Below are 15,082 nucleotides of genomic sequence, written 5' to 3' on the forward strand. Positions count from 1 at the left end.
CTTTTTGCCAGCCCTCTCTCCTGGCTTTTGTAGACTTTGAGGTGTTCCCTGGCGTTTTAATTAAACATTAAAATTCCGAATAAACTTGGACTATTAGTTCTTGCTCTGCTGAGGAGAAAAACTGAGCGCGCTCTTTGGCCACGCTGAGCAGCCAATAGCAGCGTTGCTGATCAATGTTTCTACTATCGATACATATCCCCTTTTCAACTAGCGCATGAACGCGCAATTATCTCACTAACTCAATCCAGCGATACTAATCATAACCGGCAGGTGTGTTCGAAGAACCTAATTAGCCAGATCATGATTACCACGATGATATCATCTTGGATGTCTCATTTGATCTCGGATGTTTTAAGCAATGTACGAAGAACGGGCCCCTGTATGTTACAGAATCAAAAACAATAGCATAATACAGATATGTATGTTACAGAATGAAGCAGGAAGATGGCTTTTTTATTTTGTCATTTCAGTGAGCCAAGGATTGAAGAGTAGTCCACACACACACACACACACACACACACACACACACACACACAAGCTATAACGTTAGCAAATAGCCTGTAAATAGTTTGTAACATGTCTGTAAAATGTAAAACATTATATTGAATAAAAATTATTTCACAAACATCTACAGTGTGCAGTTTGTTAACATAACGTTAGACGTCGTCTTTTTGTCTGGTACTAATAAACTTCACTAGCTAAACACTAGTTAGTGTTATTTAGCTAGTTCATGCTTACAGCTGTTAGCTAACAATGACTGTACCTAACGTTAGTTGTTCGCTGGTTCGACCAGCACATGCATCTTGTTAACGAGCCAGTGTGATGCAAACATGTATGAGAGGTTTGACATGATAATATGATAGCAGATGAACGCTTTTTATGCGTAGTTTAATGGTAAGTTTTATGTCTTTCACTGCGTTTTACTGAACTCAGCCCAGAGCCTTTAAAGCCAAACAACCCCGTGACGTCACATGTTAGAATACTGCACAATGGCGGCGCCCTGGCCGCGAAAGATATAACGTTTTTTTCTTTTTTCTTTTATATGTTTACATTTGTCATGTTTCTTATATAATTGTTGATTATAGTGGAAATCCATTTTGTAAATCATGTAAACTTGATTGACTGCTTAATTTCCCCTTTAAGGAAAATACTTTTTTCATTTCGTCCAAAAAGTACCTAATATAAGAAGTTAATTTATTGGATGATAGAAATGATTATGATAGCCCCTCGTTAGAAGCAGCCAATCATCAGTCTAATCTTAATTTGCATATCACAGGTATAAATAATTCTCAGGTGGCATATTTTGTCATTTGTCCAAGACAGCAAAATTGGAGTTCCAAGATTTCACGGCATCTTTCATCAAAATGGCTAGTCCTGCTAAGGTTCCAAAGGAGGGTGAAGACGCGGTTGAAGAATTCATATATAACGTTTCTCCCAGAAAGCAGAGCCGCAACAATTCTCCGTATTTCACCGCCGTTATTCAGAGCGCCAGGAAATAGTACTATAGAGTGGTCGTTTTCTCCATGGATAAGCAAGCCACCTTCACCCAAGCCTAAAAGAATGGCAATGCTGTGAGGCTGCGCAACGTCAAGCGCAGTATAAGTAAGTAGCCTAGTTGTTTTTTACAGAACAGCCTCACTGATGTGTTGTGGTTCAATGCTGTATGGCCAGTGGGCGTGGTTTTAATAAAACTCTTTAGATTTTTCCTATAGGCTATTCTGATCCGGACGGATTTGACGTGTTGTGCTCTCGCGGGACCAGCGTGGAGGTGACCAGTCTACCGTTTATGCGATCCGCGCCGCCGAGCTGCAAAGCAATGACAATAGCGGAGGTGAAAGCGCTCGGTCCGAAGCAGAAGGTATGAATCGCAGAGCTGACTTTTATGGCAAGGCGTTTTTAACTTTTATTCATTTCCGGGATATGAATCCTTGATATCAACAATTCAATTTTCATTAGTTAAAATGATAGTTATTGATATCAGGAATTAGATTTCTACTAGTAACAATGGCTATTTTTTATATCAGAAATTACATTTCCACTAGTTAAAATGCTACTTCTTGATATCCACAATACATTTTTCACTAGTAGGCCGCTGTACGTGAGCTGTCTCGTTCAGTTTCGTTCTGACAAACGGGGCACTAATTTTTCTTTTGCTCAATATGTTCAACGTTAATAAAAGGTATCCAAGCAAAAAGTTCTCCACGCATTATCCTGCAGTTAATGAGAAATTGTAATTTATTGGCGCACTATATTGACTGCGTATTGAGACATGTAAAACTGTTGAGCTAGATTTTCAACCAATCAGCATCGAAAATGTAAGTAGGTCACAGCCGAAATCAAGCCAATATCACTACGCACATGTAAACATGGAGGAGGACGTAAGCAGCGCATCTTCATCTGATAGCGGCGATCAAGCTCGATTAACACCCGTAAAGTGTATTCTTCATGTCGGAAAAGATGGTAAAAAAAAAAAAAACTTTCATCACAATAAGTGTATTGTGATTGTCAAAACATTTTAGTAACTAAACTGAATTGTATTAGGTTTAGTGACAGCATGTTACAATGTTTATATGGTACAATTTCTGGTAAGCTAGGGTTTTTTTTTGTTTTTTTTTACAAATTTCACGATTTCAATTCAATTCTTGTGATTTGATTTAATATTGACTAATTTGAATAAATATTAGGTACACAAGATAGGCGTTCATTTTTCTCAAGAAAAAAAAAATACATAGGCTACATACAGACAGCCCTATCAGCTGGTAGTATTATTTAAGGTACAAATATAATAAATATGTAATATAGTACACATATTTAGCAAAATACTTTTTCTAGCCAACTAACGTGCCTATATTATGGCCATTAAATGGCTTTCCTGAGGTAAGTGTTATGTGACATAATTGTTCTCCAGCTGTTTTATTGACCCCTTTGTTTGATTGATTGATCGATATTATCAGTTCAGTTTCAGTTTGTTTATTTATAAAGCACATTTACACACGGCCACTGGCCGACCAAAGTGCTGTACATATAGTAAATAGCATTAATAAAAATTGGTAACAAATAATACTACACAGTTCAGAATGGAGCAATCATTGTAAGCTAAAAGCAGCAGTAAATAAATACGTTTTGAGGCATGACTTGAACTCAGACAGAGAGGAAGTCGATCTAATATAGAGTGGGAGCTTGTTCCACATTGTGGGGCCAGCCACTTCGAAAGCTCGGTCTCCCCTTGATTTTAGCCGGGTTTTAGGTATCTGAAGAAGAAGTTTCGCTTCGGATCTAAGACTTCTAGTTGGAGAATAAAAATGGAGTAGGTCAGATAGATAAGAAGGTGCTAAATCATTTAAAGATTTATACACCAGTATTAAAAATTTGTATTCAATTCTAAAAGTTATCGGTAGCCAATGGAGGGATCTTATGATATTATGTATGAAGAATATACATTTCGGTAAGCTGTAAGATACTGTTTCTTTCAATATTGTTCATTCGTGTTTATTTACTATTAGCTAGTAGAGATGATCGGGTCACGTGCCGCTAGGGATCAATTACAAACACCAAAACGGTATTTATTGTTTGAATTTCGTAATAAAATTGACAGAATAACTAACCTGCTCTGTCCAGTCTGTCGGTCTCCATGTCCTCTTTGCTTCGCGATTTTTCTGTGCGTGAGAAAATGGATGTGTGGCGTGAGAGCGTGTGAAAAGTGTCAATTGCGTGAGTCTCACGGTGAATGCGTGAGAGTTGGCAGCTCTGTTATTATATTTTGACTTAATTCTATTTGTTATTCAGATTTTACCTCAAATATTACCTTTGAATTGGAACACGAGAAGTAATTGGGATGTTAATGCTACAGTAGAAGTTCCCTTTCAAGGGAACTCCCGTTGCGTCGAAAAGCTGACGCTATGGGAACGCTTTGCGTGATGACGTCTTGAAGCACATGTAAAATCAGTCCAATGGTGTGGCGGAACGTCAGAGGCGGGTGACGTCACGTACCAGGAAGCTATAAAAGCCGGCCCGAAACAGAAAACGAAAGCTTTCTGAGTCTTCAGTTGCGCTCTGTGTTGAATCTGTCCTTGTTATTTGGTGTTGTCTGTCTATATTATATATATATATTCAGTATGGCGAGCAAGCAGCAGTTTAGAGTGTGTGTCCATCCCTGCCCGCGTTATTTAACGGGAGGTGATACTCACACTCTTTGTGTTGTTTGTTTGGGTGAGGAGCATGCCCAGTCAGCACTCGAGGGTGGTGACTGTGTGCATTGCGACGCGCTTCCATTGCGTTCGCTCCGATCCCGCTTGGCTCGGTTCACGATCGCGATCCCGCGATCGTGATCCGATCCCGATCGCGTTCCCCAGGGCTCGGGTCCCGCCGCTGCCGAGGCACGGCGGCAATCACAGACCTGGGGTTCGCAAATGGATCTATCAGTGGATGTTGAGACGGGCTCTGCCTTATCTCAACATCCTTCTGATAGATCCAGTGCCTCTCATCAGGGTGTGGAAGCACGCGCTGCGGTTTCTTCCCCCCCGATGGAGGCACCAATACTGCAACTGTCCAGCTCTGAGGAGTTGGATGTTGTGAGTATTGAAGCTGAGTCTGAGGATTCGCCACCTCAGTCTCATGCGTTTGAGGAACTGCTCGATGTTATTACTAGAGCAGTTGACAGACTATCTATTGAGTGGCCAGAGGATAGGCAGGACGTTCGTTCGAAAAGTAAGCTCGACGAACGCTTCCTGCCATCTCGTACACAGCCTCAGCGAAGAAGCCTTCCGTTTTTCCCCGATCTCCACACCGAGGTGTCGAAATCGTGGGGAAAACCGGTTTCATACAGAGTGTATGCACCACAAACATCCCACTATTCTTCCATTCACAAATATAAAGAATATGGTTATGGGGAGATGCCGAAGGTGGAGGAGACGCTTGCGAGCTATCTCTCTCCAGCAACGGCATCTTCCCTGAAAGCTCCTTCACTTCCCTCTAAGCCAGTAAAATTCACATCATCTCTGGTTCATAAATCGTATGCAGCCGCTGGTCAAGCTGCAGCGTGTCTGCATACGATGTCTATTATGCAAGCCTATCAGGCAGAATTATTGGGGGATTTAGAGGAGGGCGGGGGAATTGGTCCTGACACAGTGGCTGAACTACGCAGAGCCACAGATCTGTCTCTCAGGGCCACCAAGGAGACCGCTAAATCAATCGGGCGGTCTATGGCAGCCCTGGTGGCCACTGAGAGGCATCTGTGGCTCAATTTGAGCGATATAAAAGAGAAAGAAAAGCACGTTCTCTTAGATGCTCCGGTTTCCACTGTTGGTTTATTTGGTGATGCAGTAAACAGTGCGGTAGCTAAATCTCAGGAAGCTGCTAAACAGGCAGCTGCATTACAAAAACTTCTCCCCCGCCGTTCTTTCATTGAGGCTGCTGAGCGGGAGCAGCCTCACTCCTCTAAAAAGAGCGCTGAACATCGTGCCACTCAAAAACAGAGTGTGTCCTCTCGTGCTCCCCCACAAAAATCTCGGGGACACGGAGGGCGCTCTCAAACCCAGCAGTCTTCGAGGGGTAAAACGGATCTGCGGACCGTTATTACCGCCAAGAAGGCTGCTGGGAAAAAGTCCTGATGTCTGAGGGCTCAGGACAAATGAGGGTAGTCCCCCCGAAGCAGAGCGGTTAACACCTCTTTTCACGGTGCCCGTCTCTCTTCGGTGCCCTCAGGGGACCGTTCTGCCAACCCTGCCACCTCTGGTGTTACAGGGCGCAGCGGTCTCCGGCGAGCACATATCTCAAGGTCCACCCGGAAACGTAGTGGCCTCGGGATGCCCGCCCCCTCTGAGGAGGGTGCTAGAGCAGTCTGTTTGGTCGTTCCCTGCCGGTGCGCCGTTACAGGGCGACGAACCGACTACTCAACAGCAGGAGAAAAATACGGTGCCGTCTCTCTTCGGTGCCCTCAGGGGACCGTTCTGCCAACCCTGCCGCCTCCGGTGTTACAGGGCGCAGCGGTCTCCGGCGAGCACATATCTCAAGGTCCACCCGGAAACGTAGTGGCCTCGGGATGCCCGCCCCCTCTGAGGAGGGTGCTGGAGCAGTCTGTTTGGTCGTTCCCTGCCGGTGCGCCGTTACAGGGCGACGAACCGACTACTCAACAGCAACAAAATCCAGAAACCAGTCTCGAGAGACTGGTACCTCTAGTAGAATCTTTGACAGCGTGGAAGCTACTGTCAAATGTTTCTCGTTGGGTCCTGCAGACCGTGGAAAAAGGGTATTAGATACAATTCTATTAACGCCCACCGCGGTTTATGGGGGTCCTGCCCACAGTGGTGGGCCCCGAGCAGGTTCTGGTTATGGAACAGGAAGTAAACACTCTGTTAGAGAAAGGGGCCATAGAATATGTACCCCCCTCCAACAGGGAAACCGGGTTTTACAACCGGTACTTCATAGTTCCAAAAAAGGACGGGGGATTGCGTCCCATTTTAGATCTTCGAGTTCTGTACGAGTACATGCAGCTCAAGTTCAAAATGTTAACCTTGAGACAAATCGTGCCACAGATCAGGTCCGAGGACTGGTTTGTCACGATAGACCTCAAGGACGCATATTTCCATCCGTCCGTGTCATTGGAAGTTCCTGAGGTTTGCTTTCGGGGGCAAAGCATACCAATATCGAGTTCTTCCATTCGGCCTAGCTTTATCACCCCGCACTTTCACCAAATGCGTGGATGCAGCTCTGGCGCCTCTGCGCCTCCGGGGTATTCGCATCACGAACTACATCGACGATTGGTTGATTTTAGCTCAGTCGCATTAGATGGCGGTTCAACATCGAGATGTTGTTCTCGCCCATATGAAAGAGTTGGGGTTACGGCTGAACGCCAAGAAGAGTGTGCTTTCTCCATTTTAGAGGACCACTTTTTTAGGCGTGGTTTGGGATTCAGTGTCGATGCAGGCGCGCCTGTCATCGCCACGCTTCGATTCCATCCTGGCAGCTGTGAGAAGTGTAAAGCTAGGCCAGCTACTCACTGTCAAACAGTTCCAGAGACTGTTGGGTCTCATGGCAGCAGCTTCCAACGGGATACCTTTTGGACTGCTGCACATGAGGCCCCTGCAGTGGTGGCTCAGGACCAGAGGGTTTTTCCCCGAGGGGCAACCCATTTCGCACAATCAAGGTCACGCGGTGATGCCTACGTGCCTTGGTTATGTGGAAGAAACCTTGGTTCCTGTCCCAGGGCCCAGTGCTGGGAGCTCCTTGTCGTCGCAAACCGCTAACGACGGATGCTTCCCTCACGGGTTGGGGAGCGATCCTGAGGGTCGCTCATCTCAAGGTCTGTGGGAAGACCATCATCGTTCCTGGCATTCTATAGCCTAGAGATGTTAGCTGTCTTCCGGGCTCTGAGGAGCTTTATCACAGGTCTCAGGGGACACCATGTGTAGTACATACGGACAACACGTCGGTAGTCGCCTATATCAAGGGGGTTTGCGCTGGCATGCCATATCCTCTTGTGGTCCCAGGGGAAGTTGCTGTCACTCAAGGCAGCCTACATCCCCGGGGTCCAGAATATAGGAGCAGACACTCTGTCGAGACAGGGGCCGAGGCCCGGGGAATGGTGGCTCCACCCCCGAGGTGGTGGAGCTGATATGGAAATTATAAGTGGATCTGTTTGCGTCTCGAGAGACGTCTCACTGTCCACTTTGGTTCTCCTTCACGCATCCAGCTCCTCTGGGACTGGATGCTATGGTACAGACGTGGCCGAGGCTACGTCTGTACGCCTTTCCCCCAGTTGCTCTGCTCCCGGGAGTTCTGGAAAGAGTTCGCAGGGACCGGGTTTGCCTGCTTTTTATAGCCCCGCGCTGGCCGGGCAGAGTATGGTTTCCCGATCTTGTGTCCCTCCTCGACGGGCATCCTCTGGAGTTACCCGTCAGGAGGGACCTTCTGTCCCAGGCAGAGGGCTCGATATTTCACCCTCGGCCAGAACTGTGGAACCTGTGGGCTTGGCCTCTGAGGGGGCCCAGCTCATAGAGTCAGGTCTCTCAACCGAGGTTGTTGAGACCATTCTACAGTCCAGAGCTCCCTCCACGAGGAAACTTTATGCCCTGAAGTGGAGAGTATTCACTTCTTGGTGTAGTGACCGTCGGTTGGACCCAGTCCACTGCCCAATTGGTACAGTGCTGGAGTTCCTGCAGGAACGGTTCACTGCAGGTCTGACCCCGTCCACTTTAAAGGTCTATGTGGCGGCCATAGGTGCTTACCACAGTCCTTTGGGTGGAATGTCTGTGGGGAAAGACCCCTTGGTATCTCGTTTCCTTCGTGGCACTTGGAGGTCCTCCTCCCTTTCGAAATCGGACCAGGAGGCGAATAATTTGCTTTGCCCTGTTCGGGCGTTAGACGCGTATGTCCACAGAGCTGCCCTGTGGCGTAAAAGTGACTTTTGCTCCCCTAACAAGGGAGGTCCAGTGTCTAAGCAAAGGATGAGCAAGTGGGTGGTTGAGACTATCTCACTGGCTTATGAGGCGGCTGGACAGCCTTCTCCTTTGGCTGTCCGGTCGCTCTCTACTAGGAGTATGGCGGCCTCTAAGGCCCTTATATCAGGAGTATCGTTACAGGACGTCTGTGATGCGGCAGGCTGGTCCTCACCGCACACCTTCGTCAGGTTCTACTCTCTGGATTTAGACTCTACTCTAGGGTCTCATGTTTTGTCTTCTTAGTGCTGCTCACATGATTACACACAGGACAGACATTTGTAGCTATGGAGGCGTTGGTATAGACGTTCCCATAGCGTCAGCTTTTCGACGCAACGGGAGTTCCCTTGAAAGGGAACGCCTCGGTTACGACTGTAACCTCGGTTCCCTGAAGAGGGAACGAGCGTTGCGTCGCCTTGCCATATCTCCTTCATGCCTGTCAGCGCGACTTCAGACTTTACGAAGCTTTCGTTTTCTGTTTCGGGCCGGCTTTTATAGCTTCCTGGTACGTGACGTCACCCGCCTCTGACGTTCCGCCACACCATTGGACTGATTTTACATGTGCTTCAAGACGTCATCACGCAAAGCGTTCCCATAGCGTCAGCTTTTCGACGCAACGCTCGTTCCCTCTTCAGGGAACCGAGGTTACAGTCGTAACCGAGGCGTTTTCTTGATAATCTTTTACCTGATAATTAAGTTTACTGTCCCTAGATAGCAATTTAAGGTATCACACATTTCAAACTGGTTTATTTTGTACTTCAAGTGGTAATTCGGCATTTTTGGGTTTATATGATAAACAGGTTTGAAAGTGCAAAATTCCCTATGTTTTCCCTTTTTTTTTTTTTAAATGGGCACCTTTAGCATCATTTTTATCAAAAACTGCAAGGTTGTGTGTGGAGAACTTTACCCTAAGGAATCTCTATATATTTCTGATGTTAAAAAAGTAGGTAGTGCCCCACTTGGTGGGACGAAACCCAATTTCTAGGCCTCTTTTAGGCTACCGACAGCGGCCTATCTCTCTCTCTCTCACACACTCACACACACACACACACTAACCCGACCCCTAAACCTACCTATCACACACATACACACAAGTCAAGCGTCTATAAAACGCCGATAGCAGGCCGGGTGAAACCCGTAGTTGTTGGGACATCAGAGACCGGTTTGTCCAGGAGGGCAACATGTTTATTAGCAATAGCTAACGTTAGCTCCGTAGTGTCCGACGTTTTGAGCCATTCCTATGCTTGATTTTTTTCCCATCGGACTTCAGTAAAGGGCTGCGGACCTTTCCCACCATATTTTCCGACATGAAGAATACTCTTTACGGGTGTTAATCGAGCTTGATCGCCGCTATCAGATGAAGATGCGCTGCTTACGTCCTCCTCCATGTTTACATGTGCGTAGTGATATTGGCTTGATTTCGGCTGTGACCTACTTACATTTTCGATGCTGATTGGTTGAAAATCTAGCTCAACAGTTTTACATGTCTCAATACGCAGTCAATATAGTGCGCCAATAAATTACAATTTCTCATTAACTGCAGGATAATGCGTGGAGAACTTTTTGCTTGGATACCTTTTATTATTTTAAAGTCACTATGATGGTGGTTATCGTTCGCTTTAGTTGTGCTCTTGACCCTTGACTCTTTAATATTAAATGTTCTCTGGCTGCAATAATTGTGTGTTTATAAAGCACATTTGTCTTTGTAGCAAAAAAGCAAAGAGAAAATGAGATCAGGTGATGTTGGCTGTTTATTGATGATAACAACGTCATCATCATGTAATTGCCTGAGTCCCTGATCTTATTCAGTGTCTAATGCTTTGCTTATACAGGATTTGTGGTTTTAATATTGTTTTATTCATAATAGAAGCCATTTAATTTTACAGCATATAATAAGCAATAATAAGTGAAGCTGGTAATGCTGTTTTAGTAGTTTAATCTTCACAGATTGAATGTCTTCTTTTCTCTTCAGTTGATTTCATCTATGGGCGTTTTTCCACTGGGTTCGTTTGCTGCGGTCCGAACCCGAGTGCGCTAGTTCCCGGCGCCCCCCGCAGCGTTGGTCTGGTTTCACACTCAATTAGTTGTATCGAACCCAGGTGCGTTTGCAGTGATCTTACGTCATCGCAAACGCACACGGAAAACGCATGGAGAATACAACTCGACTGAGCATAGCTGTAATTTGTCTGTTTTTTTGGTGCTATTATGCACAACATAGTGAGAGACAACTACGTTTATGTTCATTACATGGTGTAATTCAGCACATATCCAGGGGACGCCGTGTTTCTGCTGCTCGCAGAAGATTTTTCACTGATGCGACAGTGATACGCATGCGCGGGATACTATACTTCCTGAACAAGCGCGCACCCGAGTCCGTGTTGCTTGCACATTAACGCGAACCGTGCCACGGTTCGGGAGCAACCGAGCTCAGACCACCTCCTCCAGGTAGTCTCGGTTTCGGTACTCTAGTGCGCACCCGGGTCCGATGACAGCGTTCACATTAGCGATTTTTCATGCGAACCGTGCCCCGGTCCGCACTAAACTGCCAGTGTGAAAGCGCCCTAAGGCTGTGTCTGAAGTCAGTTGTAGTTCTTGTGTTTCTCTGTTCTTCAGTGATTCTGCTTGTTAACAGCAGGTGTTCATCATTAATGCTCAATCACCACTTAATTATCTCATTAACTTCAACACTGCTTCAACACCGCTTTAACTCTGTAGTGTGCACACATATGAACACTGAGCAGTGTTAATTTAACATGGGCGTTTTTCTGTGTAGTATTACATAAATCTTACCCGTTTCATTTACATATGACTGACAAATATGAATCACATTCAGTTTATCAATACAATTACATAAATCTTGTGTAATCAACATTTGTGGATTCCAGTTTCACTAAGATTTTTAAGTTACTTTTCTGTTAGCTCTTGTGTTAAGATAAATACTTTTGGGTTGTCTCGCATTGGATCTTGACCTCTGCTGACCTTGTTGTTACATGAAGTTTCTTTGTATGTTGATTTTTATTTTACAACGAAAACCTGGCTCTGCTTAAAGTTCGATGTCATGCCAAAAAAATAACCATATATTTCTTTAAAGTTGGAATTTGACAGCTGATGTTGTGTTTTGAATGATATCCGGCCCAACATGTGAGTTTGATGTCTAGCTTAACATTGGGGTCTGACGTCAAACTGATTTCCATTTTCAACCAAAATGCAACGTCCAACGTGGGAGGTTTACCCAACATCGAGTTGACTGACCCAACAGACTGACGTTGGGTTATGACGTCAACCCGATTTTCATTTTCAATCAAAATGCAACGTCTTTCCAAACGTTTGGGTCCAACGTCAATCTAATGTCATATTGACGTCCGGTACCTGCTGGGAACTCTGTTTTTGTGTTAACTTTTGAGAACAAGTCATCCTGTCTAGTTTCACTTCCCCTAATTTTTATTGACACACACACACACACTCAAAGTCACAAGTTTTCCCCAAAGAGTTTGGAAACATTTAAAAGCATAGGAATGTCGTTCCTGCAAGAAAAACAAATGTTAGTTGATTATTTAGTTGATTAATTAAAAAATCAGTCACAGCAGAAAGAAGAGAATAAAAAACTTTCACACCACACCACTTTAACACTCACACCAGTCTGCACAACGCTCACACCGCCCCGGACACACTTGCTCAACAATCGCACTGGAAGTGAGAGAGAAAGAGAGTGTGTGTGTGTGTGTGTGTGTGTGTGTGTGTGTGTGTGTGTGTGTGTGTGTGTGTGCACGCGCGAGTGAGTGTGAAGGGGGGGGGGGGGGGGGTTACTCAGTGTGTGAGTGAGTGAGTGAGTGGGTGAGAGAGAGAGAGAGAGAGAGAGAGAGAGAGAGAGAGAGAGAGAGAGAGAGAGAGAGAGAGAGAGAGAGAGAGAGAGCTCTTCATAACACAGGCCACCAGCGGCTCACAGATAAAGCAGAAAATGATCCAGATCTGTGATCATAAACTTCTCATATTTCTCCTGCTCATCATGTCAGGTAAGAGTTTATTCTGTGTTTCTGGGTCTTTCTTAAACAGCACCTGTTCTCAATCAGGTCCATGTTCGCTCTGAGCTGAGTTTCTCTCTCTTATGTTTTTAGTCTTGGCGTGTGAGACGACAGAGATCTTGACTTTCACTGGTTATGTAGGAGGAAAAGTTGAACTATGCTGTCCCTATGAGTCTGGATATGAAGAGCAGAATAAGTATCTCTGCAGAGGAGAGTGTCTAGTACTCAATAAAGACATTCCTGTTGAATCTGGATCTCCAGCTAAAGACAGGAGATTCTCTCTGACCGATGACAGAACGACCCACATCTTCACCGCCACCATCACTGATCTGAGAACAGAGGATCAAGGCAAATACTGGTGTTCTGTGAGGACAGGACTGGGAAAATCTAACTACACAGAGATTAACCTGGAAATTAAACCTGGTAAATCAGAATATTCTGTATGAGTGAAGTGGACAGTGCACATAGATATGGTGTAAAACACATATAATCATAACTAATATATCAGTAATATTAGAGAGGTCTGTGTGTGTCTGAGAGAGCGCTGTATCACGTGTTGTAAGCAGGGTACCCACGGGTCCTTGAAATCCTTGAAAGTTTGTGAATCAAAAAAAAAAAAAAAAAAAATTCAAGGCCCTGGAAAGTTTTTGAAAATGAACATAATAGATATGTTTTTGTACTGCGGTTTCGCAGTAGCCAAGGCAACATCTAGTGTATATATCTATACCCGCCCGCGCTCTCAGATCACTTGGACGTGGCTGAGTTCAAGAGGTAAAAACGATATAAAAACTGTTCGTTTTCTCACACAAACCGCTCGTTTCGTGTCTTAGGCCATCAATGTGTACTTACGATGGTGAATTGTTTAATTTGGACGACGGGGAATTGTTTTAATTTGGACTCTGTGCATGTGTTTTGAGATAATGACCATAGACCTGCATTATATGACTGACAGACAAGAACGGTTTGACCTAAAAATATCAAATTGAAACTACTGCGGAAAAAAAGACACCTACATCTTGGATGCCCTTGAGGTAAGCTAAAACATACCAAAATTTAATTTCAAAGTGAACTATCCCTTTAATGTGTTATTTTGCCAACACTTCGTGGCATACTTGCTTGATTTATGTTAGCTACGCACATTTACGTGTTACGTTAAGTGTTTCCCGTGTGAGGTAATTTGTGTTGTACGTTGCCATGACGTTCACATGCGCACAAAACAACTACGATGGAACCTCAACGTTTGTTGTTCGACACAAAAAATGTGTTCCCACCTTAAGTCCTTGAATTTGAGGGTATTGGACCTGGAAAGTCCTTAAAAGGTCCTTGAATTGGAAGTTAACCAAGGTGTGGGAACCCTGTGTAAGGATGTAAAGAGGCGAGGTAACAGAAACCACAGTATCCTCTGTAGATGATGATAAGCGTGTGTGTTCACACCACAGACACTGACCCGCATCACTTCCTCACACACAACACTGTCTCAGTTATGAAGAAATCGCTCCTTCAAAACACAAAGTATACATTATCTGTACACAAAAGTTCAGGTCTTTCTGTTGTAAAATACTTTTTCATTTTATATTTTTTCCATTATCAGTCTTTGTTAACAGAGAAGCCGTTCACACCAAAACATAGCTGACATGATTTACATTAGACTAAACAGCCCATACTGTCACTATAACAGAGACTCAAGGATGCAGTATAGAATTAATGAGAATTTGGGACACTTAAATCTCTCATTTATGCCCTGATTTAGTGTCTGTCGTGTCTCGTGTGACTGGAGAACATCTGAACATCACCTGCCATTATAACAGTGATCTGAAAAACAAGATCAAGTTCATGTGCAAAGGAAGCGACCCGTCGCTCTGTGAGACATCGGGTATCAAAGTTTCATCAGAAACAAACAGTAACGGCAGATTCTCTCTGAGGGATGATGAATCTGCAGGAGTTTTTACTGTGACCATCACTGATCTGACACTAGAGGATTCTGGGATATACTGGTGTGGAGCTGGAGAGACGGGACTAAAGAACAAGTGGATTTCAGTGACAGATCTGAACATTAATAACGGTAAGATGCCATTAGCCTTTTGATATTATTTTTAAGATCATCATCTGATTGTAAAATTATATATAATGATTTGTTTGTTGTTTGCAGTCTAGAAGACTGTAATTAACAAGTGTTGCTGGTCACACATACAGCGCTATATTTCCACACACCCTTGACATCAGTGAAGCGCTAATAACAGCTGTGTCATATAAAGTTCAAAGTGGTCACATGACTGGCCGCAATATGACTTCTTCTTAAATGCAGGCTCAATATATGCAAGCAAACAATCTTAAATAGTTTTTATTCTGCAATAACTGTCATCTATATATTATGTATCATAAATTAAACCCAATGTTTATTTGTGCTTCAGTCACATCAGAGAGTGAGTCACGTAAACCAACCACAACAGCTTCAGATCACATGACTAAACCAGCGACTGAAGATAGTGAATCCATCAGACCCGTCACATCTTCAACCTCATCACCACCACCTTCATCTTCAACTTTACCACCTTCATCATACTCTTCATCACCAAAATTACAGCTAGGTACATATTCTGTTACTTACAACAATCCAACTCTCCA

The 15,082-nt window shown here is 44.4% G+C and overlaps 2 protein-coding genes across 2 annotated transcripts in view; both read left to right on the forward strand.

The window, feature by feature from the left end:
* Positions 1–15,082, forward strand: part of LOC309493656 (uncharacterized protein) — a 103,950-nt gene that overhangs the window by 53,347 nt on the left and 35,521 nt on the right. The window lies entirely within an intron of this gene.
* The window catches only part of LOC309493647 (uncharacterized protein), a 379,124-nt gene continuing 376,333 nt past the window's right edge, over positions 12,292–15,082 (forward strand). The window contains exons 1-4 of the mRNA XM_082162830.1: positions 12,292–12,448; positions 12,551–12,880; positions 14,208–14,519; positions 14,869–15,045. Of these exons, the coding sequence (XP_082018956.1) occupies positions 12,394–12,448; positions 12,551–12,880; positions 14,208–14,519; positions 14,869–15,045 (874 nt within the window). The 5' untranslated portion in view covers positions 12,292–12,393. The remainder of the gene's footprint in view (positions 12,449–12,550; positions 12,881–14,207; positions 14,520–14,868; positions 15,046–15,082) is intronic.

Source organism: Leuciscus leuciscus (genome assembly GCF_965113295.1).
Source record: "Leuciscus leuciscus genome assembly, chromosome: 3".
NCBI lineage: Eukaryota > Metazoa > Chordata > Actinopteri > Cypriniformes > Leuciscidae > Leuciscus > Leuciscus leuciscus.